Below are 26,597 nucleotides of genomic sequence, written 5' to 3'. Positions count from 1 at the left end.
CGTTGTTGGTTTAGTGGTGACAAGCAGTAGATTCAAATTTTGAGCTATGGGTACCGTTGAAAAATGCAGTTCCATATATTTTTAGTGTCATTTGAAACGGAATCAAATTTTAAAGTCGACTAAAATAAACATAATAATAATTATTGATTTCTACACTTTTACCTGAATAAAAGATTTTAAAACCATTTTACGAGGTGTTTTAATTATTCGCTATTGACCTCTTCCCACCTGTTCGAATTGAAACATGGAAATATTGTAGAAGAGTAGGTATAGTAATTGTAGAATAAATATTAGCTTTTATTCTGGAATCAGTTGTCGAATACCAGTATGTGGGTAACAAATGTATACCCTCTTGTAAACGTGTTTACAGTGGCTCGACTCAAGGCATGCGGCGTGCCTCTCCGCTTGGCACTCCCGTTCACGACATCGGTTTGGATACCATAACTTAAGCTACATTTGTCAACTATAGCTATTATATTTTATCAATAGGAGACTGACCGACAGACTGACACTAGATTTTCATATTATTTAACGTTCAAAAGTGCCTTATGCTGGTCTAATTGAAATAAATAATTTGACTTGGACTTTACGATTTGAGCAACAATTGTATGAGTCATGTGAAATTGTCATGAGCACTTCTATGGTAAGAATAGTCGAAAGTAATAGAAAATAGGCTTACCAAACAAATAACTAACTATTTAAGATTTTTTTAATGGAGCGCCCACACCTTTTGGCCAGAATAAATAATTTTAAACGAATAGTCCCTCTTTTACGTTACTTTTTTAAATTTTCTGATAAGTCACATGACGATATTTCGATAAAGCTGTTCAAAGCCTACGGGTACTTCAATAATCAAAGAGTAAGTATAATAAAACTGATATTTATAGAACCTTCTCGAAAGATTATGTAACAACCATGATCTCGAACAGGTCGAATACATCAACAGTAACGCAACTACTATCACCAAAAGCACGCAAAAGAAGGATGAAAATATTCGCGTATTTTCGTATATTCGTTCATTTGTTACGTGACTAACGCCACTCAAAGGGGCTTATTACGTTTGACAGGAGCCGTGTGGCCTCCCCGTTTATTTACTTGAACTCGTATGAGATTTACACATTCGATGTAGAAACGGACCTAGTTTTGGCGGTCTTAAGAAGAGGATTTCGAGTGGATTGCCGGATAAATTGTTTATTGGTTTCTTTTTTGGGGTAAGAGGTTAATTCTTTGGGTTTCACCGTTATGTACTCGTACCTACAGTATGGTTGTGAACTCTATCAGATTTATAAGGCTCCGGGAGAAGATCAAATATTGGGTTTAGAAAATGGGAAACAAGGTAGGGTAAGTATGAGAATTCTTCAGGAAATTTCGGATTTTTTTAATTTTTCTAGGATTCCTACTCTACAATGGTATGGTGTATGTGTTACCTAAACATTAACAAAATAGCTGATTTCTTGCAGATTTTAAAATAACAGATGACTTTTTAACAATATTTTGTAACTCCACAACAAAATGGTCTACTACCACATCTCAATATGTTCGAGTTGTGGAATAGCGCGCTGTGTCACTTACAACTACTTAAGTCTGATTTTTAAATAAGCTGTTAGTGCTTATAACCTTAAATGACTTGTATACATATCTGCGACTGCCGGTCGAGACTCGCAGGTTTGAAACCTTTCTGAGTATAATTTTCTTCATTGTGTTATTGGTGTTTACTTCCAAGTCCATTAGTCACATTATTTTGAGTTAATTACGGTATAGTTAAGTTAGTATATGTTATTTTTAAGCACCTAAACAAATAGAGTCTCCATTTCTCAAGGTTTCACAGAACATCATATGTCACAACTAATAAATAAGACTTGACAAGAATACACGGGACAGGATACGAAACACGACACTACCGCATTCAAGATGATGTCTTGTTGTCCCTGTCATTTTACTTTATAGTGACAAAGCCAGCATAATAGCATAGTGCGTCTAACACATACAGGTGTATGCTTCTCATGTCTTGACTTACATTTACCTATCTGATAACTCAGTAGCTACCAGCTTTTTAAGGTATCCTTACTCGCAAGGAAAAAGCCTGTCTTACTTATAGGGGTCTGCCTTTACCGTGTAATACAAGTGATAGTTACTTTGCATATGACTTCGAAATGATATGGTGTGTGCAGGGAATCAAACCTGTGACTTCTGAATTGTGAACCCAACGGTCATATTATCACTGATACTAACACTCATGAACAAACCCTAATAATACTGTTTATTAAAACGAAAAGACATATTTTGAAGATAAATAATTACACGAGCTTTATATTGGAAATTGAAAATTATTATAATAGATAGTGTTTTTAACTTTTACACAAACAATTTGAAACAATAATAAATTGGTTTAAGCCCAAAAATTGGATACAAAGTAAATTAAATAAATATTTCAATGAATCAAATAATTGTTTTGATAAATATTTATTTTTATTTAATTTGTATCAAATCTTTAGCCATAAAGCCTTTTTGTTATGGTAAAATATTTTTTTAACATGTTCGGTTTTTTTTTTTAAGTTTGTGTAGTGATGAATACAAGTAACTGTTTATCAATTTGTATGAATGTGGCGCAAGTCCGCTACCAACCAAGTAACGATGTGAGTTTTTTACACTTTCACATCTTTCTTTATTGTTCCTAATACACCACTGACAAACGGTGAAGAAAAATCGTGAGAATATGAATTTCTGGGTTCCAAATATTTGAATTTGAAATTATTAAATCGCAGTCAAAATTATTACAGAAACTAGAACGAAACTTTAAAAGCATCTCATTTCACTAGGAACTTACCTCAGAAAATTCATTCCTAATCTATGCAAAGAAAATTCCATAGATTTTCAATATTCTCAAAGAACACTTTTGAAAGTTTACTCAGAGTTATACGGTTAAATTTCATGAGTTATGAAGCTGTTTGTTGGTTTCACTTCTCGAGATTATATTACAAGCTGTAATACGAGTATTGATTCTTTAGTGTGAGATATGATGTCATAGTTTCATACAAAACTCTTCACGTGATGACCTTTTTAATAGCCGAGTTGTTGAGGTAACCACGCCAAACCCACTGAGCGCGACGTGTCAGTTCAATCCCCGCGGAGGACAAGCATTTGTGTGATCCACGAATGCTTGTACTGGGTGTGTTTATGCATGTGACATGAATGTTTGTAAAACCGACCGACGTAAGGGTAAATTCTTTAATGGGGGAGTCAATTTTTTTCAATAGAGTTTGTAGTCCGTGGACTAGGGTAGTCAAATAATTTGTAATGTTGTGTAGTTTGCGTGCGTAGAGAAACATTACACTGATCTTAACGAGTTAAAGAAGACTAAAGACTGTTAAATTCTCTTAGGTAACAAAAATCGTTGTTTTTTATTTTTTTTTATTAAATCAATACGTTTTTTCTTGATTCATATTTTCCAGGCAATATTAAACAGTTATAGTAATGACTCTAGTTGCCCAGTTCCATAATGTCATTCCTATGAAGAACCGGCAAGAAACTAGATAAGTTACTTTTTTTTTAATAAATTATTTTAACTTAATCATTATTATACCTGAGTCATATCAGTCCTTAATTTGCCAAGAAAGATAGGTTAGCCAGCTAGAGTCGCGCAGAGTATGCGCGAGCGATCCCGTTACTGTGGCTAAAGCAGTAGAAGGGGCCGGGGTGTTTTTAGTCGGTGGAAGTCCGACATATCCCCACGTCGTGCCCTCGACGTGGGTTGAAGACATTAGCGTTTCACCCCGGAAAAAAAAAGTAGATAGGTTAGTTCAACACTAAATTACAGTGATAATGTTACATGATAGAATTCCTAGGACATGCAGATAAACTAAGCCAACTTCCTAGGACAATTTCTAGCTCTCTGCCTTTAGCATTACAATTGTGACAGCTCAGGGTTAGCACTAAAGTATTATAGTTGTATTTATATAAAACACACAATAATGTCATAAATGTGAGAGTAACTTCTATGTGTTAGGGTCAATTCACACCGAAAAAGCTACAGACAGCAGCGTCTTTACCTGACAAATAATTTTGAATCTTAACTACGTGAAAAAAAGTTTAAGATGCTTTGCTTAGTCACTGCTTGTACGAATTTTTGCGCCGCTGCTTTTTCAGTAGAGATTGACAATTAAGCCTTGACTACCAAACCGCGAATTATTCAAACTTGCTTTTGGTATCCAGGAAAATACATACGTATTTGGCCGCCAAAACCAGGCTAAAGCGAAACAAAGGTGAAGCCGCAGCCAAAAGCTAGCAATTCAGGTATTAAATATAATTTATATACTGATTGTCATTAACAGTTAAATATTTTGACAGTCATCTTGGCTTTATTTAAGATAAGATATAAGAGGGAATTTCCCAAGATTTCAATTTATATGAACGTATGTTTACTTGTCTTGTTTAAAAGTATTGTAAAACACCACTACCAAACTGTGAACAAAAACATCGTGAGGTAACTAGAGGATCTATTATCATGTATTACAGTATTTTTATAATAACTATCGTGAGACTGATTCATTATTAAATGATGTAACGGTTTACTCACGCGTATTTATCGGGGTAGCCCGACTAGTTTCGGACCCAACCGGAGTCCTTAATCATGAGCAGACGCGGCGGGATCGCGAGTCGAACTGGTGAGTTCGACTCGCGATCCCGCCGCGTCTGCTCATGATTAAGGACTCCGGTTGGGTCCGAAACTAGTCGGGCTACCCCGATAAATACGCGTGAGTAAACCGTTACATCATTTAATAATGTATTACAGTTTTATAATTATGGTTTGACTGCACGGATAGCCGAGGGGTTGAGGTCACCACCCCATACCCACTGTGCGCGACGTGTCGCGTGTTCGATCCCCGCGTAGAGTTTTTTTGTGCATGTGACTTTAATGTTTGTGAAACTCCCCGCGACACAAAGATTAAATTACTAAGTGCGGGAGTCGTTTATAAAAATAAAAACATGTTTGTGGAAGCGTGACAGAGACACTGCGAAGAGAGACATCTCTCTTCTACACTCGCAATAATAAGACTTCGCGATACGCCTTTTGGGCTTCAAATAATTGAATCTGAAATCACCAATGTATTGTAACTCACATGATATTTACGACTTTACTTAATGAGGTTTTGAAATTAAAGGTTCATGAGATACAGTCTGATGACAGACAGCGGAGTCTTTAGTGATATTGTTCAGTTTTAACAATTTCAATACAAAATACAAAAAAATATCGCTTTTAATTACCACGTCCTCTTTGTATCCCCCAGCATCCCTCTGCTCAGTAAAATATTAAGAAAAACCTAGGAGAGATACCTAGGTTTTTCTGTGTTCTTGGATACCGCTATGACTCAGTAGATTGCCCTGAGGCACTCCTTATTTCAATTATATTTTTTGACCGCTACAGACCTGAAAGATAAGCTATCAATTCGGAAGCAATATTAAGAATACATATAACATCAATAAACGTCAATCGTTTAATACTAGCATTTATGGGCAATAATAAATACGTGTCGTTCAACCATCTGACACCAACAGATAAGAAAATCATACGATAATTTGTTTTCATGATAATAAAGTAGGGACAAAACAAATTGGGGAGTTTTTAGGATTTTATTGATGTTGTTTTTTATTTTCGGTTAATGATGTACAGTATGGTGGCAGACGGACCAAAAGACAGATGAACGAAGAGCTTAGCCAGCTTAGTACTGAATCTCTACACTAAAACTAGATTAATTGTTACCAACATTCTGCAAATCAGTGTCATTGAAAGGGTGTCATATAGATAATAGCTACTGCACTCTGATCTAGTCAAATAAATCCATCTCTGCACATTGTACCTACGATACCCTAGATGCCACTATCATGCCATAAATGATAACAAGACTATAATGCAGTATCCACACAACACAACGTTGTAATCTTATGTGTACAATACTTTCCACAATACCTTCATCCGAAAATATAGGTGGAAAGAAATGGTCACCAACTATTCTTCGTAGAAAGCAGAAAAATATGTCGGCAGTAAATTAGTGTTAGAAAACAATGGAGACGCGCCACGAGCGTTCCCCAACATTTTTCAACAAACTACGGTGACCAGGCTTTACTTGATGAATAGTCAGCTCTTACAAACCCTCCCTGAATGAAAATCAAAGTTTGATTAATCACTTCGGGCTCTCAAGGCCCGAAATAAAGCGTTAATGTTGAGATTTACCCGATAAGCCTTAAAATTTTAAGTCGAATGGATGATTCAATTTGTCGTAAAGTTAGCTCTAATCATTAAGTGACTTAAGTTTTTTTCTTGGTTTTTTTCTTACTTTGAGAAAACGTCGTTAATAACAAAGAACGAAAATGTTTGAAAAACTCTGATTTTATAAGTTGCCTATTTTTTTAACAAGTGCTACGTGAAAATGTTACTTTCTAGAAACATGTTGGTAGTAGTATTTTAAATCATTTATACTCCCAAAAGTACCAGTTAGTTACAATCATAATTTTTCTCATAATCAATATTTAGTGTCCGGTATTTTACAACTATAGTATGGATACCCCACGTCTAAATAAAAGTGCATTGACTCAAGTGCAAACACAAAGCATTTATGCTACACGTTCTTTGCTCCAGAAAAACATTCATAAATGTAATATTTCATTATAAAAGAACTGGTGTTACAATTAAAAAAAAAGATTATTTAAAGTTTTGTAATTTTTTAAGTCAAAATACTTACTTTTCTTTTAATATACTTAGTACATTTTTACTTGCCTCAATCAAGTCACGTGCCAATATAAAAATGGTAGATATATATGTGAATACATACATGAAACTGAATTAAAATGATTGAACTGGATTACAAATTATATGACGTATATAAATGCGTATAATAATGCTCTTTTGTATTAACCTCATGGCTGGTATTAATTTATTAAGGTTTAAGGTCTAGAGTCTGGTCTAATACTGTAAACATTCAATAAAATATTACGTTATAAAAAATATTATATTTCTTTTGAAGATCCCACAACTCCACTAGACTTTAAAAACGGCTTCATTACCGCGAAACAATCTATACAGCATCACACACAGGAGTTTAAAACAAGTTTTTAATGAAAAACCCCATCTGGCTTTGTTAAACCGCAAATTAAGATGGCTGCGAACTAGATTGCTCGGTTTATTTTTTATAGTGGACAAATTGGATGCGGTAGAGAGTAGAACATTGCTTTTTACATAACTAAATAAGTTTCCTATTGATTAGGAGTCGATTAGATTACCTCACATGTGTTATGATTAGACTAAGATAAAAAATATGCTTTACCTGTATATCATAGAAGAAATCAGGGGGTCCTGACGTCTTAAATTGGTATTTTTGTTTTGGGAGTGTTTTTATTGCGCTGTCACGCTTTTACAAGCAGGCCCACTTAAAATTGAACATGCAGGATTTGATAATCACCCGCTACTTGCTGTCTTGTCGTGGGGGATACAAATACGTACTACATGTAGCTAATTCGGGTTTATTCATATATTTCCATGCTATTTTTGTAAACATTATCGCTAAACAAATGGTGCTCGTAGGAAAACTAAACAGGAAAACATCGTATGATGAGGTTACATTAGTCAACTGACATCTCTTATCAGAGGTGTGTTCCCCATTAAACTGAACTATCATATCTGATAATTGTGTTTATTGTGTAGAAATCATGTAGCTATTTACATCAACGTGCAATATAAAACAAACAAAATAATGTTTGCACAAAACGGTTGCGTCTTTGAAAAACTGATAAAATTTCTATAATTGTAACCATATTGTAACAATAGCTAATACTCCTTACCACAATAAGCTAATATTTGATTGGCAAGATGCATACAGTGAGCCTTTACGTCAATGATACATGTTTTAGTAGCTACTGCATCGTTGCAAAAGATGGGTAACCCAGAGGAGCAGCCGCTAAAAGATAAAGGAAAACCTAAGAAAAAATCATTTCGGGAAAAACTTGCAAATATTAGAAGAAATATAACTGTTGAACCTGTTCTAGCGTGTTATGTCGTTCCCGGAGTACTTTCAAGATTGGCGACTCAAAATCTTAATCTGGATAAAGCATGCAGGGTGAACATGGCTTACGGAGACGTGGTGTGCGATGCCCTCATAGCAAGGGAAGGGAATAAACATCTAAAGGAAGAATTAGCCATCCAGGAACTAATTGCTGCTATGGAGACATGGAAGAACGTGTTGCTAACCGCTATCCCGAGCATACTGATTCTGTTTCTCGGAGCCTGGAGCGACAGGACAGGAAAGCGGAAAATATGCATTCTTCTCCCAATTATAGGAGATTTGATCGTGTGCTTAAGTAACATGTTGAATGCGTATTTCTTCTACGAATTGCCGGTTCAAGTCATGATGTTTTTTGAAGCGTTGTTCCCTGCGATAACTGGAGGCTGGATAACGACATACATGGGGGTGTTTGCGTATATCAGTGATGTATCCAGTGAGGAGTCGCGGACGTTTAGGGTGGGGATCGCGAACCTGTGTTTGACGGCTGGCGGTCCCATAGGATCAGTTCTTAGTGGTTTCCTTCTGAAGTTCACGGGATATTATGGAGTATTCACTATCAGTTCGCTGTTGTACCTGTTCAGTATTTTATACGGCTTCATATATATCAAAGATCCGGAAAGGCCGATGACGAAAAAGCCTAGTCAGGTAAGCTAAAAGTCCTAGTGATGTGACAAATGATACATTTTAAATACAGAGTCTGTATAGAGAGACGACCAACTAAAAAAATGAATCAAATTTTTTGTTGTAATTCTTGATCATAAAATGCTTTTCTTTCATGTCAAAGGTTCTTCTATGTCTAAAGTTTATTTAGAAACTTTGTTTAACCAAGTCAAATGTTTCGTTGAGTGTAAGTCGACGTTTTGTAAATATTTTCAATATTTGAATTTTGCAATTAAGTAATTAAAAACAAGTGACATTGTTTTTTTTAAGGTCGTAGTCTTATTTTCAAACATCTTGCACAAATAGAGTATAACAGCTGTTAGTACGTTATTTTTAGAGCCTTACGCGAATTCAGGTGAATATTTTTAGAAAATATTGGAACGAAAAAAAGACATTTGATAACATAGAACAAAAAAAAACTCTATTCAAGATCAAAGTTCTCTTTCTCCCCCCTCTGTGTACCATTGACTTACCGTTAATTGATCATTCCGAGGTTCAAGGTTGTCAAACGGTTTTCGTTCATGTGACAATTAAAATAAGGTTCTATACTAACCATCCTTCCAAACCAGGTCTAGTAATAGGATTTATAATTGCAGAATGAATCGTCCAGTGCACGAGGCTTCCTAAAATCCTTTTTCGACATAAAACACGTAAAAGACACTTTGACTGTTGCATTCAAAAATGGACCTAACAAGAGGAGGACAAAGTCCATTTTGATACTAGCATCCATCGCGTTTATATACGGCCCTGCTCACGGTACGTACTTGTTCGTAGTCTTATATTTTATTCAACGTTAGTACAGAATCCGAACATAAATCCAAATTATCATTGGAATTCTATAGAATTATTTATATTGGTCTTTAGTTCGTAAAGTACTCTAATACATTTGCTTGTGAAGCAAAAAACATGTGAAATGTACCTTTATTAATACTTATTCTTGCTCTATTAAGTGAAATAAAACAACTTTTGTTGACTATTAGCAATAAATAAGCCTCGTTTTTTGGCTCAAAATATCTTCAGTTTTCTTCCATCTCTACCAAAGTTCTAGGTTCTAGATTTTTTTTAATGGCAAGTTCATCCCTTGTTCACTGCCTGAGTTTTTTCACAAAAAACATGACTTATGGAACAAAAATTAAAAGAAAACTTTTTTTGTACATTACTGGAATGGAAATGAAAGGCAGCCGGTCGAAAGCATATGTCAAAATTTAGACGTATTATTTCAATTCAAGCTGCTGATATAGCTCCGCAATACCCAGTCATCCGCCTTTGACATCCAGTTGAAGCCAGAGACCTACTTATTTGCTGCATCGATATCAATATTATATATTATAGTTGGAAACAAATAGTAATAGTTGGAAATGATGATGATGATGATGTCCTCCTAGACGTTTCCGTCGACAGCGACACCCTGGCATATACTGGCAGCTTGGTTTCGATCATGTGCTCGTATATGACTTGCGAAACCAAACTTGGTCTTGAACACGCGGTCACAAGTAGCGCAGTAGAAATTATGACGGTTTGAATATAATATTTTTTGTTGGTCTGCATTTCAGGAGAATACACAATACGATACCTATTCACACGGTACCGGTTCAACTGGGACGCCCTCAAGTACAGCTTCTACAGTACTTTCTATATCTGCATACACGCTCTTGGTATGTACCTATAGAAGTCATGCATTTCAAAAGTATTTACAAATAAGTAAAATAAAATATGCAGTTTATAAAAGGAGAGTCGAATGGTGTGGTGTCCTACCGGTAGGTACAACTACCGGATTCTTGTGCTCATGGTAACACGTTCAAAATGAAGACAGATAAAATGTCAATAAAAGAAAAACATATTTTTAAAACATGAATAAATATTTTAAAAAAATCGCAGAAGTGTAAAAACTGAACGCCAAATCGTAATCTAAAATCAATGTTTATTATTTCTCAAGATAAAACTCCATTGCCCGTTAGCAACATGTCTATCTACCAGATATATTTTATCTTCAATTCTCTTTATTTAATCTATAACCCGATTACTGAAAAAGGTCATTTACATTTCAGGGGCATTGATCTCAATTAGCGTTTTCAGTCACCGACTTAAGTGGGACGATTCGGTGCTGGGGCTAATATCAAATGTGAGTAAGGTGATGGGAGCTCTGAGCACTGGACTTGCCAGGAATAGCATGGAAATGTATCTTGGTAAGTTTTTCTCATAAGCTCGAATCATCATCATAGCCTTTTCCCAAAATAAAGTTGGGGACGGCTTCCTGTCTAACTGGATGCAGCTAAGTTCCCAAATAGGTTGGCTTCGGCTTCGAGTCTTATCGAATGCCAAGTTACACGTACCAGTGTTTTACAGTACGACTGCCTATTTGACCTCCTAATCTCAGTTACCTGACAACACGATATCCCTTAGGAAGACTGGTTGCCCGTGTTTTAAGCATCTTACTGCACGTGACTTCCAAAACTCCGATAAACTCGTTGTGGTTGGCCCTAAGATGCATATATTAGACCGAAGATAGGTCGTACAACTAAATTTAATACAAAGACTTTCTTCCTTCACACAAAAAAAACTCATAAAATGTTCAAGTTGCATTTCGCGTCGAGCTCGGCATAACGTAGCGTGTCTGTCTAATCACTTCCCATGGGCGCCGTAAGGATGTACTAAGTGATTAAATGAGCACTAGACAGCTTCTATACATAGCCTTATATGCAGCTATAACTGTTCTTGAGATTCCTTTGAGTGATAGTACTTGTGGCCTTTTAGGCCGTCAGTTAGACTATAAAAAATAATAGACACGTATTAATCCCATGCCTGAACAACAAAAAATGACTTAGGTAATTTCACGCGTAAGTTCTATTCACTGTAATTATGACAATTTAATTTTGAGGGACAGGAAAACACGTATTCATTATTTACTTTCTTACACTTATGCGAATAATTAGCCTGTCATACCTAAAAAAAATGTAAACATCGAATATTAACATATTCAATAATGACATGACAAACAAATTTTTAACTCTTTCAACCTTAGACTTTAATCAGTAATCCACCAGGAAATAATTACTTAGTGTCAAACACAATTACAGAGAAAAGGGATCCCTGATTTACTAATGATCAACTAATGGACATGAATAGTAATGATTTCTAATTACCGACGTTGTTTAACTGTCTTTGTGGGGGCCGATTAACATAGTTCATTTTGGAATAGGATAGATTATTTGATACAACAATACAGGTGTCATATGAGACTTTTAGTCTGGGTTTTGTAAGCGGAAAAATCAAAATAGTAACTATTATAGTACTTTGTTAGTAGAGTTATCTTTGTCTAACCAGTCTAACCAAGGGATATCGCGTTGCCCAAGTAAATGGGTTGAAGAGGTCAAATAGGCAGTCACTCCTTGTAAAATATTGGCACTTAGCTGAATCCGGCTAGACTGGAAGCCGATCCCAACATAGTTGGGAAAAAGCTAGGCCGATGATGATAGTAGAGTTATTTTTGTGAGTTCGAATTTTGTTTGTCATATCATTACTAAATAGGGATGTTTTCTTACATTATTTAAATATGTTTATGTAGGTATTCAGTTGAAATATAATATATAGTTAGATACACGTGAATATTGAAGTTAAGAAATGTCACGGTCCACGTAACTGCGACGCGAATTATTTTAAGTCATAATTAATAGAATTGTTTTTTTCATTCATAGGCTTTCTTTTCTATTGATGAAGTGATTTAGCTAGAAATTCTATTTATTATTATAATCTAGAAAGATGCATAATTTGTTTAGAAACAAGATTTTAAAACAAATGAACATTGTTCGATATTTTTTCTTTGAATAATCTTTTTAAATAAATATTATCTAGGAAAAGTTTTTGAAAACAAACCTTAATTATATATTTGTCCTTTTTTTTTAGCTGTAGCAATTGAAATGTTCAACGCGACATCGTTCACTGCACTCCGATCAATCTCCTCCAAGCTAGTTACAAGTGACGAATTAGGTAAGTAAAATTAAAACCTTGATTTTCTTGGCACAGTTGTCAAAGAGGGATGCCATTAAGCGTTTCGACTCTCTTCCACTCTTTGTAACAATGCTTTGAATGCTGTAGCCGATGGAATGTATGATTTTCTCTCCTACGATGAAATTATCTCTCAATTAGTATAGGTTAGCTGTCAACTTGTTGTAAACCTCCCTATCTATAAAAGGGCATAACACCCACTGGAAACCACTGGTCCTACTTAGAAAAGAAACAACTTTGGATAGTCCATTTACTGACGAAGGCTATAGGACATATACCATCACGCTATGATTTTAAGGAGCAGAGCAGTAATGTAATCTCTCAAAATGGGAAATATTCGTGTGCTTAGAAACTACGGATGTTTTTTTAATTCCTTCAATTAAAAAGAACAGCAAATTTGTAATGAAGAATACTGAAACAAAGACAAAAATAATAGTAGAAAATATATATCTCAGAGCAATACATTGGGAGAAGTTATCTATATTCACTTAACGTTACAGGAAAAACATGTTTCAAAAGCACACACGCAAAATTGACTTTTATCTAACCAATTCGAGCGTGATTTCAGGGAAAATGACGTCATTCTTCAATTTGATGGAGGTGGTGACGGCAATGATATTTGGCCCCGCGTACTCCTGGATATATATGTTCACTCTACAAATTGATGCCGGGATTGTGTATTACGTGAGCACTGTACTGACTGTGCCACCGTTTTGTATATTTGTGTAAGTTATCTTTAAAGTTTTTGCCTGGTTTAGTGGTCCTGACTGCTGAATTGAGGTCGTAGGTTTGATCTCCACGTAAGACAAATGTTTTTGTAATGAGCATGATATTTTTTATGTCTAGGCGAATTATTAATTCATTCAAAATAATAATATGTACCATATGTCTGTATTTTGGCTACAATTGACCACTGATTGGGAACCCTGCTCAATACCGAGAAGTTCACCATCTTACTTCCTAAATTAACAGATTTACTTTAAGACGTGGTTGAACGCCCCTAGACTCTAGATCAAAAGAGATTATCAAATATTCTTGTTAGACCTAACTTTGCAGCTTAATAAAATTACGAAAATAAATTATCCACCTAAAGATCTTGCAAATTTATGATCATAGTTTTCTCTTAAACTCGTTATTTATGCCTTCACTAAATAAAGCTGTTTCTAAATACTATTTAGGAACTTTGTAAGTTACTTAGACTAATTGTGTTGTAAACTTATGGCCTTTTCACAAAATTTTCCAAACCTCATGCTCTTTTGTTTGTAAGCAAAGAAGTTTTTTTTAAACGACTCTTGGACTAAGGAATTTGATCTTTGTGGCACTGTGGTTTGACAAACATTCAAATCACAGGCACAAAGACACCCAGACCCAGGCATTTCTGAATCACACAAACGCTTGTCCTCGGGATCGAACTTTCGCTACTTCGCGCGCAGTGGGCTTGGGGTAGTTACCTCGACCACTCGGCTATCCGTACAGTGAAGTCAGATTATGCGCACAGTAGTGCTTTTGCAATAAATGTTAAGTTCATCAAAGAATAACTGATACAAATATCGGTGAAATGAATTATAAATTTGTTCCCATATATGTATGTTTAGCTCTTAAAAATGCTTTTTTTGCAGATGGTTCTTCATTCAAAACAGAAAAGACAAACGTAAATCTTTGGACGAAAAATGTTCGAATCCAGGAGTAGAAGCTATAAAGCAAGAGGAACCTTTACGCAGCAGTATAGATTTAGAACACGAAATGGTTGTTTTAGAATAAATACTAAAAGATAACACACAATAATGTACCTTATTTACTACACGTTAATGCCTATAATCAGGTATAATAAACAACTATTAAAAAAGAAGTGAGTTGTACTAAATGTGTGATAAGATAATAATTAAATTTAGAAATCGGTCAAGTACGAGCCGGGCTCATGATACTGAGGCGAGGGTTCCGTACAAATAGGCTAAAAAAAATTGTAATGCATCATCTGTGAAAATTTTATCTGTCTAGCTTCACTTATCTTGAGCTACAGCCTGGTGATGGACGGCCAGACGAAAAATAACAGTCAGACATCATTGTCTCATTAATAGGGTTCCGTTTCTGTCGTTCAGATACAGTATATTATCATTTGATAGATGATAATTATAAAGTGATTAATAAAATAATAATATGATTGATCCCTAGTAGATACCCTATCACATATTAGATTTAAGTTCTCAACAAGGCCTCTACATGTTCCACCTGTGTCCCCGTGCAAGAATTTAAAAAGGACCGGGTCTCTTCACATGAAGTTAACCCGCGAATGAAAAGTGATATGCAATATGCAATGAATTATTATGCAATAGAAATTAAATAAATCAATTATATTAAATCTTTTATTCAAAAAGCACTCTCTGAAAGTCGTTATTTAAAAGTAGCTAAACTTGTCTCAGGTATAGTAAAAATAGATCATTTTTTGTCCGAAAAGAGTAATAGAAAAAGAACCAAAAAGAGATAGATTTTTTTAAATCCAGAGGCCCGTAATGCTGTTTCATTGCAAGTCTTGTGTTTATGAATTAGGTAAAGTAGCAGACACGCAAACAGAGTCGCGTGCAACAGCCAGTAAAATATTAAGGGTAGTGATAACAAATGAATCCTTCTTCTTAAATTATAAATTAGTAAAAACAAACACTTGGCTGTTATTTTTACTCAAAAAATAACAGTGTTATACACTACAGTACAGTATACCTTCTTTCAAATAATGACTTTCAGTGAATGTAAACGAAATAATGACAAATTAGCTCATTGATTTCAATGATGACAATTTTTTTTTGCAGTGTCCGTCTTGTAATTTTTTGTATAATAATGGATACGTGTTTTTAATTTGTCCCGCAAACATAAATTGACCAAATTATAGTGAATGAAACTTACGCGTGACGTCACGATTGAGTATAAATTTTTTCTCTATCGTTACGTCACAAGCCCCTCTCCTAAACTTTAAAGCAGTTAATCTTTGTCAATTCTAGTTTTTCTGAAAAAGGAAAAAATACGTGTCTCATACTTTTCAATTATCTAACTGAGGGACTAATGAGATTTTTTCTTTTTATACCCAGTCATCATCCCTATTAACATAAGCTTAAATAAAACACTGTTGTCTATTGTTGTGCCATAACAAGATACTAAATCATAAAAGTTATAGCAGAAAATTAAGAAATACACAAAACCGACTACCTCAATCTAATTACAAGAAGTACTGACAACCTTATCAAATGAAAATACAAAAAAAAATGCTAGTCATAATTCAAACTGCAGATTAAAAACTTTAAATAATAAAATACAGAAGTAACTGTTCTTTTGTTTTAAATAACGAAACGTGAACAAGTATTGCGCAAGTGACAATCTGAGAGCAAATATGAAACAATTGATTACAGTATTTGTACAATTTATCGCGATATCACAGTGCAGTGGCAAACTAAACATCGTGCGTAAATATTCATTATTTGATACGTATTTGACGTTGATAATTTGTTTATATACAGGAGGTTTTTATAGTATGAAAATTATTTAAAAGTCAAAGAAGGTTTGTCTTAATATTGGTCGCTTAATCATCATTCAAAGTAATTTGCTTTCAATTTGAAACATTCGCCATAATTACAAATCGACTAATAAACTAGGAAGTGTTTCGATACATTATTGAATTGTACTAATTAAATCGATTACAAAATAAGTTGTTCTCGATAACACCATCATTTTGAACTACTTAATTTATCTAAAGATAACGAAAGTGCAATATTAAAAAAGCTCCAGCAAACTGTAGGCTTAGTCGGCCAACATTTTGATCGAACGATTGATCTGTATGGAGGTGTATGGTAATACTACCATACACCTCCATATACATAATACATTATGACGATCAGGTATCGGCCGATAAAACAGTTTAAAACTAAACTATCGGCCAACTTTCCGCTGCACCGATCCGTATAACGTTCTTCTACTCTCACACAATACCCGTTTGTCAGTCGACCAATAGTTGCAGTTGCTTCTTGAGATCAATACAAGACATCCACGCTCTTTTTATACGCTACTCGTTGAATTATTTGTTGTAAAGTAAATTACTAAACAACATAGTTACAAAAATCAGGAATAGCTAGTCAAATTTAAGTCTGTCATGTTTGTGTATGTCTTTTTAAATTTGTCAATTGTCAAAGCTTTATTATAAGAATGTACGTATTTTAATGAATATGTAACACGCAGAGCAATCTGCCAACTGTTAATGGCTACTTACTCTGCGATCTTTTTAAACTAACTATTTAGTTATTGCAGTGTACGCACTAACGACCCAACAAGATCAAACTATCGGCCTATATCGACTATAATGAATGACCTAATGTGTTAAAGAGTAAATAATTATCTCATTACATAAACAATGTCTTTATACGCACATTTTTTTGTATCTCTTTGAATATAAAACAACACACACTATAGTTATAATAATCCTTTAACATTTTTGAATCCGACCACACATAACTTTAAGAGATCATACTCATTAAATAAAAATAATCACGACCTTTATAACAATAACATTCTTACTGTCAGTAGAACAAATACGTTCATTGAGTGAACACACAACATGTCGGATACAGAAAATAAACTGGAACCCGAAGAAGAGCCGTTAAAGGAAAAGAATACCAAAACTGATGAAGTTAAAGAAGAAGGTTTCGTTAAAAAACTATGTCGTTTAAAATCAAGTATAACAGTAGAACCGATATTAGCCGGTCTAATAGTACCGTCTATGTTGGCCAGACTAGCGATCCAAAATCTGAATTTAGATAAAACATGTAGAGTGAAATTAGGGTATAACGATAGTATATGTGATGCACTCATTGACAGAACGGGGAACCTGACAGACTACGAAGGTGAAGTCCAGAAAGTCATATCGAACATCGAATCATGGAAGAGTGTGATCCAGACGTCAATTCCAACGTTGCTCGTGATATTCATGGGGGCTTGGAGCGACCGGACTGGAAACCGAAAAATCTGTATTATGATGCCAATTTTTGGAGAACTTTTGGTGTGCTGCAGCAATTTGCTCAGCACCTTCTTCTTTGATCAGATCAGTGTTGAAGTGACGATGTTTCTCGAAGCTTTGTTCCCTGCTTTTACCGGAGGCTGGGTAATGGTGTACCTTGGCGTCTTCAGCTACATCAGTGATATTACTGACGAAGAATGCAGGACCTTTCGAGTGGGACTCGTGAATCTCTGCATGACGGCTGGTATTCCTATAGGGACAGCTTTGAGCGGAATATTACTGAAATTGTGGGGTTATTATGGAATATTTACACTCTCCGGAACAATTTACATCATAACGTTAACTTATGCATACCTATGTTTGGAAAGCAACACTAAACCGAGTAAAGACAGTGATGAGGAGGTAAGTGATTCTCCTTTCCTTATTTTAAGTACCTGATAGCCAAACCATTTATTTGACACCCGCTAGACATACATTTTATGATGCCATGGGATCATAAAAAACCGGGATTCCTACGTTTTGACCTAGGTCATGAATTATCTGTGTAAAAACTTTGTCTAAATCATTTCAGTGATTAATGCGTAAAAGAATTACAAACATACATCCATACTTACAAACTTTCGCGTTTATGATAGTACTAGGATTGACTAATTGCTTTCAAGAGAATGTGAAAGGTGTCTACTAACACGTTACTTGTATCTACATCTTACATTTTAGACAATTAACATTGAAAAAAATATTTATCGGCTTAAGTTTATTTCTTATTTTCATTTTGTGAAACATTCACAAAATGAAATAATAAAGCAATGTAAATATAATTAAATTTAAAATAAGGCATCAAAAAATTCATTGCCTTCACTGCCGGTGCCTAAAAGGCTGCCATTTGTAAAACTCATGTGACTAACTATCATTAGCGGTATTATCACTACATACTTCTCAGGTAGTTCAATAAACTTGAAACTAATCTATCTTAAAGTTGCAAATATTTGTAGAGGTTTATTTTTATCGCGGCGACGAACTCATGCTTAATATGTTATGGCATGCCACCTGTGACTGTAAAAATAGAGATAAAAATACTCTTTGAATTTGTTTAGGCTAATGGTTTATCTTCTGTTCTGTCTGTTCAGTCAAAATATTGCCTTCTTAAAATTGTGAAAATTACACATAATAAAAAACATAGGATACACTTTATTTTAAAAATATACAATATAATTGTAAGGGATTGGGGGATTTTATGACATATTTTCAGAAGATTTCGATTTATTTTCCCTTTTTTAAGTAATTTAACCCTGCTTATAGCAAAGTTTTAGCTTTATATTTACATCTAAATCTACACTGAAAGTTCTAACTTCCTACTGTCAATATTATTACCCCTGTAAGTTATTTAAAAGATGCTTTATCCTCCTTATGTCGGGATATTTTAAGAATTCCTTTTCTGGAAAAGTATTGTCAAATACTCTTACCGATTAAAACAACCAAGATGCATCTCTTACTAAGAAACGAAAACAATGCGATTTCTCCGTTCTTTTGACTTCCAATAAAGAAAACAATTTTTTTCAGGTGAAACCAGTAACATGTTCAGACATGGTGACGTTAATAAAAGAAACCGGAGAAGTAGCTGTCAAGAAGAGAAAGACTAATTTCAGGAAGAAAATTCTTTTGACACTCTTTGTGGTAGCTGTCATATATGGACCAAATCATGGTATATTCATTTATTTATTTTTGGCCCAAAGGGCTTCTCTTTTCCGGATTGAAACAACGCCACTTCGCTCGAACGGTTGCCGGTTTAAAGTAAAAAGTGAATTCAATGAATATTCAATAATATGATAAAAATAAGCAGAATGGAAACAGTTTTTAGCAAATCACCTGTTTGCTTGATAATCTTGAGAATCCAACTCTTAGCACATTAGACTTCACTCCACTCCACACTCGACTACCCATTAGTTAAAAATTAATAAAAATAATTAATTTTTAATTTCTTTGGTTTTGTTTTACAGGTGAACAGAAAATCACATACATGTACCTGAGATACAAATTGAAATGGGACGCGCTTAAATACAGCCTGTACTCCACATACAGTATTATCACACATTCTATTGGTAAGTAATATTAAAAAAAAAACAACAACGGAGAGTTCTTTTTACGCGATCATCACTGCCATTTGTCATCCCCTCTGAGGTTTAAACAATAAGTTAAAAAAATATAAGAAAATCGTTTCTAAAGCCAGTATTTAAAGTAACAATATAAAACAAAGACTAGGAAAATATTTCGAAAAAAAATCGTTAGTCTATAAGCAGGTAACTCTATCCTTCTCACTCTAATAGATATGTCATTAAGAAGAGGGATAAATGCGGTAGCTTTCTAATTAACAACATAATACACGAACAACTTCTTTCTAACACAATTTTATTTAAAGATAACTTTACTCCAATGACAATTCTAATTTCTAAACTTATACTGCATTTTATTCATTACTAAGATCGTTAAAGCTACTAGTTGCAATTTTTTAACCACGTTTACTACGTCAGTCAATTACTAGAGCGCAGTTATAACCTGTGAAGCTCAATAATACAGTTAATCAACACCCATACAACATTTAATTACAATCGTGGAGTGGAGTGTTAATATCGGTAGCGAAGTTGCACGTTCAGTAATATATGGAAAACGCGACGGCAATAAGATGCACTGTTACGTTCGAGAATAAATTTAAAAGGAACTTTATTACAACATCAATATCTTTAACAAGGCTAGCTCTTTACTCAATGCTGTAAAACGTTTGTATTTGGAGCTTTTAAGTTATTTACTTACTATAAAATGTCTTGAAGCTGTAAGTAGTGTAGGTACTTTGCAATCATTATAGAAAACACTTATTTTCTCATCAGTGACGGATAATATATAAAGTAAAACTTCTTCGTCGGGAGCCTGACTCTAAACCGATTTTGAGATAATTCTACTAAAGAAAAACATACAAAAAAATATGTAGTTAATTAAAAAAAAATCGATACGGATTTTGAGTATTTCAAAGACTCTGAATAAATCATGTTTGACAATAGGAAAAAAAAATTGTATTGAAAGAACATATATTATAATGGTGCTACTTTTTACGATTTAATAGGCTTCGGTCTATAAGTTATCTCTTTGTTTTTATTTTTTATTCATCATAATATTTAATGCACTTTATTTAAAACAATATTTTGTTCATTACAAATCATTCAAAGCCACTTTCCATGCATGCTGTTGTAATATCATAAAATATAAAAACAAATTTTAAACAACAATACAACTACAGAATTTTCTGAAACAAACGCAACCTTTGATTAAATCAAACAAAACAATATTTTCATCCATTCCCAATGGAATTTTGAACGAAGTTTTATGATTTTCCTTTTCCACGATTGCAAACAAAAGTTAATAAAAAGAATTATAATCCCCTGTTATGAATCATCGCACCCTTTTTTCATTTGGCATGAGCATAAACCAACGAACAAAGAAATGCCGATGTTTAAAAAGAAAACTGAAGCTGCAATCGTGAACGGGTTAATTGTATTTGAAATATTTTTTATTTAATCTTGTACAGTTTTATTTTAAAATCATGGACTTATAGGGATAATTTAATATTTTAAGGGCAGTAATTTTTCTTTGGTCCACTTTGGGTTCTGGTTTATCGTTTTGGGGCTTGCTTACTTAGCTAATTTTAGTTTACTATCAATTGTTTCCCTGGGACAAACTGTGTTTAAGTGCTAGGCTTTTGCTGGTTAGCATTGTTGATCCTATTTGACTGAAGTTGCTATGATTAGTACGTGTGGAGGACTTGTCTCATAGAACACATTGGAATCATAGCTGTTACTGCTGACTAAATTAACTTATAGCTGTCAATTTTCATTAGTTTTCATAATAGTTTAATACTAGTATTATATTCGTGTTTGTTTTTCTATCGTGTATAACGTATTTACTTTTTTCTTCAATAAATATGTGTGTTTTTGTAACATCGCTTCCGTTTGCTGTTGTGATGTTATGAAACATATTAGTAAATAATTAAATTGAGTTAATTAATGAACTCATGAAATAAGGAGCTTTCCAAAACATTTGTTAACTTACAAATGGTAATAAAATAAAATAAGATCATTAAAAAACAGTGCAATTATCGTTTTTATCACACTCAGCTATCTCGTCGAGACAACCTGTAGATTGATTGATAATGACTAGACGCAGTGCAGTATTATCTATAATTTTATTGGTAAAATTGTTAAATGATTTCACAAAGAAAAACTATTAAAACAGAAAAACAACTTAATTGTTTCTTTCATACCATTGGCAAATAAGAAAATTCATCATGAGCCACGGTGTAGCACAGAACTGAAACATTAAGTAGCCGATATCAAAACTCATTTATTTACTTTTCTTAAAAAATCATGACTCCCTTAAGTACTTCGTTCCACTCGCGATCCCGCCGCGTCAGTTCATGATTAAGGATTCCGGTTGGATCCGAAACTAGTAGGGCAACCCCGATAAATACGCGTAAGTAAACCGTTGCATCATTTTATTTTCAAATCATATGCACAAAGGCACCCAGACTTAGGACTTCATTCATCACAGATCACGCAAACGCTTGTCCTACAACACGTGTACAGTGGTGTTTCATGGTAACCTCAACCTCTGGGTCCTCACCAACTGGGCATTGCCCATACCTATAAGGATATTGTTATACTTATCGTAATTCATTGTTTATTTCATTCCAGGTGCTTTGTTTTCCATCAGTGTGTTCAGCAAACGCTGGGGCTTCCACGACTCCGCCCTCTGTCTCATATCTATCGTCAGCAAGCTCGCCGGCTCCATCCTTTTAATATTCGTCCACACAGACTTCCAAATGTTCATGAGTAAGACCTGATTTATTTATTCAAATATTATATTTATGCTCTTTCCCTAAATAACTGAAGGGAAAGTTTATATTATTTATAATTATTTCTTTTTTCGAAAAGGTTCTTGTATTTAATATTTAACGCGTCTCAAAAACATTAAAGTACAAGTACAAGATACTTAAACTCAGGACAAACATTCGTGTATCTCACCATTGTTTGTCCTGCGCAGGATTGTAACTTGAGATGCATGATGCACGTTTAGCGCGGTCACCTCCAACACTAGACTATGCCAGCAGTCGATGTTGTTCCCATACTTGTGAAGCTTACTGATTGTCTACACTGTCAGCTCGAAACACTGAGTCGTCTTAGTTATTAAATAAGTTTTTTGGCTTCCAACTAGAAATTTCATCAGAATATTTTACAATTGGGTTTAGGGAAACTTAATTTCCCACTACACATTAAGCCTTACGAATATGTTTATTTTTTGCATTTGCAGTTCCTCTTGTGGAGATATTGAACGCTACTACATTCACGTCACTAAGATCAATGGCCTCCAAACTGGTTCCTAGTGAGGAGATGGGTAAGTTTTATAAGTCTGGGTTTTTCTGGAAGTTTTTTTTATGAAAGCAGTCTGATCTATCGATACCTATAATATAATGGGTAATGTTAAACCATTACATCGCTTGAATAACAAAAAAAAACTAGAAAGCCTCTGAATTAATAGAAAACAATTTTAGAAATCTCAGCCTTTTCCAAAATATTTATGCAACTGAGGGCATAAAAGTATAAATAGACTTTGACATCTATATCGAACCAATTAAATTGTTGATCGAAAATTAAATGTTATCGAATTGTTTTTACTGATTCGTCTATGTGCATGTCCTTCTGTCCGTCCGTCCTTTACCATGCTGTATCTCACAAATGGTGCTAGCAAGACAACAAAAGAGATTACAAATTCGTTTGTTTGTTTTTGTAAATCCGACTCCCACTTGACAGCTTTTTATTAACGAAGCATTCTCTGGTTGTCTTTAATACAATATTTGCAGTTACCTTATTATTTACGACCTGTTTATTTATCAACAATTCCAGGTAAAATGAATTCGCTATTCAGTTTGGTGGAGACCTTAGCAGCCCTGATGTTCGACCCGACCTACACAGCTCTGTATGCGCGCACGGTCACGGTGTTTAGTGGAGCTGTCTACGTGTTCAGCTCCTGTATGACGCTGCCAGCTATATCTGTACTCATGTAAGTTTAAGTGGTGGTAAGGTTTCTTTAAAATGAGGGTGAAAAAAGCGAAAGAATTCATAACTATTTTTACGACGATATCATAAAAACACTTATTATTGAAGAAAAAAAATCAGTAGCACTTACGATTCAAGACATAAGTTAGGTCAACTCAACTACCTATTGTTACCGTTGCTTTTCAAATCCAGAAAAGGAACACAACAAAAGACGATTCAAATATAAATAAATTTATAAATCGTATTTCGTATTTATTTTCAGATGGGTCTTCATTACGCACCGGAAAGAAACAAGCAAAAAGACAAAGCAGAATAAAGAAGTAGAAGCGGTATACAGCACAATATCACAAGCAAATGAAAAAAACATTAAATGAATATTTTTTTTAAAGTCTCGTTTGTTGTTTTTTTAACTTATTGGACACTTAGTAACTTATAATGAAGTAGTGGAATTCAATTCCAATAATAATAATTAACTATTTTTATTTACTTCAACGGCAATACGTAGTCAACATTTTTACTTGGACAGTTAAAATGGAAGGAATGTAGAATAATCTTAACCGAGCCTTTTCTGAACTATGCTGGAGTCTGCTTCTAGTCTAACATGATGCAGCTAAGAATCAGTGTTTTCAGTCAAGTGTCAAGGAGACAGTATTCATCTTACCCAAGGCCGGATCTAGGGGCCCAGGGGCCTCGAGGCAACAAGGGAGTGGGGGCCCCCTTGTTTCAAGTTAAAGTGTTGTAGTTCAAGTGTTTTCATTCAGTGAAAATTTATCGAGCTTTTTTTAGATACCTACTTTGGTGGTGGGCCCCTAGGCACTGGCCTAAAGTGCCTTATGGATAATACGGCACTGATCTTACCTCCGACGATAATGTATTAATAACAGTCGAAACCTACAATTTAACATTTTTCCGAAAGACTGAGGAACTCGTTATAACATAGATGGTCACCCACCCACTTGTGGAAGCAGGACAGTAACATACACGGCTCAGAGCGGCATCCCTCTTCTACATACCACGCCGAAGGCGTAACGTATCTATTATCTCCAATATATTATTATGGCAAGATTTAAAATTTACCGTTAAGAGATTAGATTAGAAGATCAACCATTAGAAGATTATAGCAACATTAACAGTTCTCAATGTAGATTATACATTATTTTATATTTCTGAAATTCCTTGTCGGTCGCGGACACAGGTATGTGCCAACATCCATTGTCAGCGCGCTAATCTTTGACATAATTACAGAACCAAACACGATATAAATGTAAAATTATTATCTCTGTCGATATAACATGTGTCAATATTATTACAACAATAGATTTTAACTAATTTCAAGTATCGAAAAACGAAAGAGTATCCAACAAAATATTAATCCTAGCATTACCCCCGACAATAAGCCGTTTATCATTTGAGGAACATAAATTATAAAGAAAAGTAGTATTTAAATAAATACTTAAAATTATAAACTTTTTAGTATTTATTGGCTGTTGATCACTTCTTCGCCTAGGATTTCGGTTATAGCTGTAAAACCATTTCCCTACCCTAACGAAATCAGATAAAAGTATCCTCTGTATTCATTCAACGTTTCAGCTACCTTCATACCAAAGTTCATCGACATCGGTCTCCCGGTTAGTCGTGAAGTCGTGACAAACATACACACACTTGCATACTTTCGCATATATGATATGAAGTTATACAAAAAGTCAAATAAATAGGAACCTTTTTTTCTGGGCATAAGGTTAAGGTCAGAAAGCTACAAAAAAGGAAATTAGCAACAGTTTAATTCTTAGATATGCGATACTTTAAACGATATCTTTTCAATTAAAGATAATTAATTAATTTATGTTTTACTTGACCTTTGTAAACCTACTCGTAGTATGATAACCTTTAGCTTCAATAATGTGTGCTTAGACAGATCGATATTAGCGCTAAATATCAATGGTACCTATTTACTTCATACTTGTGCAAGATATCATTTTAGAGATGCTAGCTATTCTGTATTGTTTTTGAACGATTCCCTGTATGACTTTAAGAATACAGTACACCAAGATACAGAATATAACAAAAACGATCATGTGTGAGACGGACACACAGAAAATACTTTACAAAAAGGCTAAGGAAAACAATTTTTACAAAAGAAAATTAACAGCCATCTTTTGTATGACTAGAAAATGTTAACATAACCTCAATTTTAATTTATGTTATTTACAGTCATACGTCATCGTCATTGGTTCATGGTATATTTTATTCTTTGGATGGACCCTAAGTAAGGATTCGTCAAACAAATACGAGGTTTGAACCTGTGGCGAGTCGGAGCGCAGTGTAGCGTGATGACCCATACATACCTTTCACTCAACCAGCCGTGCAGTCTACTAAAATCTCTTGTACAGTAAACTGACAATATGTAGTGCAGTATTTATTCATCATGTGTTACTTACATCAAACTTGCAGTCTCGATTAGGTTAACAATCGTTTACAGATAACGATTTATCGCTTAATTCTAATTATCTGATCAATTGGCGATCGATTGTGATAATACATGATCTGTTATCGCGATACGTACCTAATTGGTACGAACATGATTTCGGAAAAACTTACTGAATATTTTTTAAATAGACTGAAAGGAGTGTTTACCAACAAAAATATGTCAGTGTGTGTTCACAATTTGTAGGTATATGTGCGACGTCTTTAACACGCTATATGATTTTGAAGTTTTCCAGTGATCTATATTAAAATAATCCTCCCCTATAAATATTTACTTCTCCAGTGCTAGGTATG

General features: G+C 34.3%; 2 protein-coding genes across 2 annotated transcripts; both read left to right on the top strand.

Moving 5' to 3' along the window:
- The first annotated feature begins 7,507 nt into the window (after positions 1-7,507).
- Positions 7,508-14,884, top strand: LOC113495394 (proton-coupled folate transporter-like). The gene is made up of 7 exons (XM_026874092.1): positions 7,508-8,702; positions 9,314-9,473; positions 10,271-10,372; positions 10,766-10,903; positions 12,621-12,704; positions 13,291-13,447; positions 14,342-14,884. Exons 1-7 carry the CDS (start codon positions 7,890-7,892, stop codon positions 14,481-14,483), a joined length of 1,596 nt encoding a protein of 531 aa, XP_026729893.1. The 5' UTR covers positions 7,508-7,889; the 3' UTR covers positions 14,484-14,884.
- Positions 14,885-17,242: 2,358 nt separating this feature from the next.
- Positions 17,243-24,211, top strand: LOC113495256 (proton-coupled folate transporter-like). The gene is made up of 7 exons (XM_026873892.1): positions 17,243-18,120; positions 19,279-19,420; positions 19,716-19,817; positions 22,458-22,595; positions 23,074-23,157; positions 23,667-23,823; positions 24,082-24,211. Exons 1-7 carry the CDS (start codon positions 17,320-17,322, stop codon positions 24,191-24,193), a joined length of 1,536 nt encoding a protein of 511 aa, XP_026729693.1. The 5' UTR covers positions 17,243-17,319; the 3' UTR covers positions 24,194-24,211.
- Positions 24,212-26,597: the final 2,386 nt, after the last annotated feature.

Source organism: Trichoplusia ni, chromosome 6 (assembly GCF_003590095.1).
Source record: "Trichoplusia ni isolate ovarian cell line Hi5 chromosome 6, tn1, whole genome shotgun sequence".
Taxonomy (NCBI): Eukaryota; Metazoa; Arthropoda; class Insecta; order Lepidoptera; family Noctuidae; genus Trichoplusia; species Trichoplusia ni.
Note: the sequence above shows the minus strand (reverse complement) of the source record. Positions and strands in the feature narration are given on the sequence as shown.

Excerpts from the sequence above, each read along its gene's own strand:
- LOC113495256 (XM_026873892.1), top strand. The coding sequence starts at position 17,320 with ATGTCGGATACAGAAAATAAACTGGAACCCGAAGAAGAGCCGTTAAAG. Across the intron at positions 19,818-22,457 it reads TATTATCACACATTCTATTG|GTGCTTTGTTTTCCATCAGT; the intron begins GTAAGTAATATT and ends ATTTCATTCCAG. Across the intron at positions 23,158-23,666 it reads GGTTCCTAGTGAGGAGATGG|GTAAAATGAATTCGCTATTC; the intron begins GTAAGTTTTATA and ends CAACAATTCCAG.
- LOC113495394 (XM_026874092.1), top strand. The coding sequence starts at position 7,890 with ATGATACATGTTTTAGTAGCTACTGCATCGTTGCAAAAGATGGGTAAC. Across the intron at positions 8,703-9,313 it reads TGACGAAAAAGCCTAGTCAG|AATGAATCGTCCAGTGCACG; the intron begins GTAAGCTAAAAG and ends TTATAATTGCAG. Across the intron at positions 10,373-10,765 it reads TATCTGCATACACGCTCTTG|GGGCATTGATCTCAATTAGC; the intron begins GTATGTACCTAT and ends TTTACATTTCAG.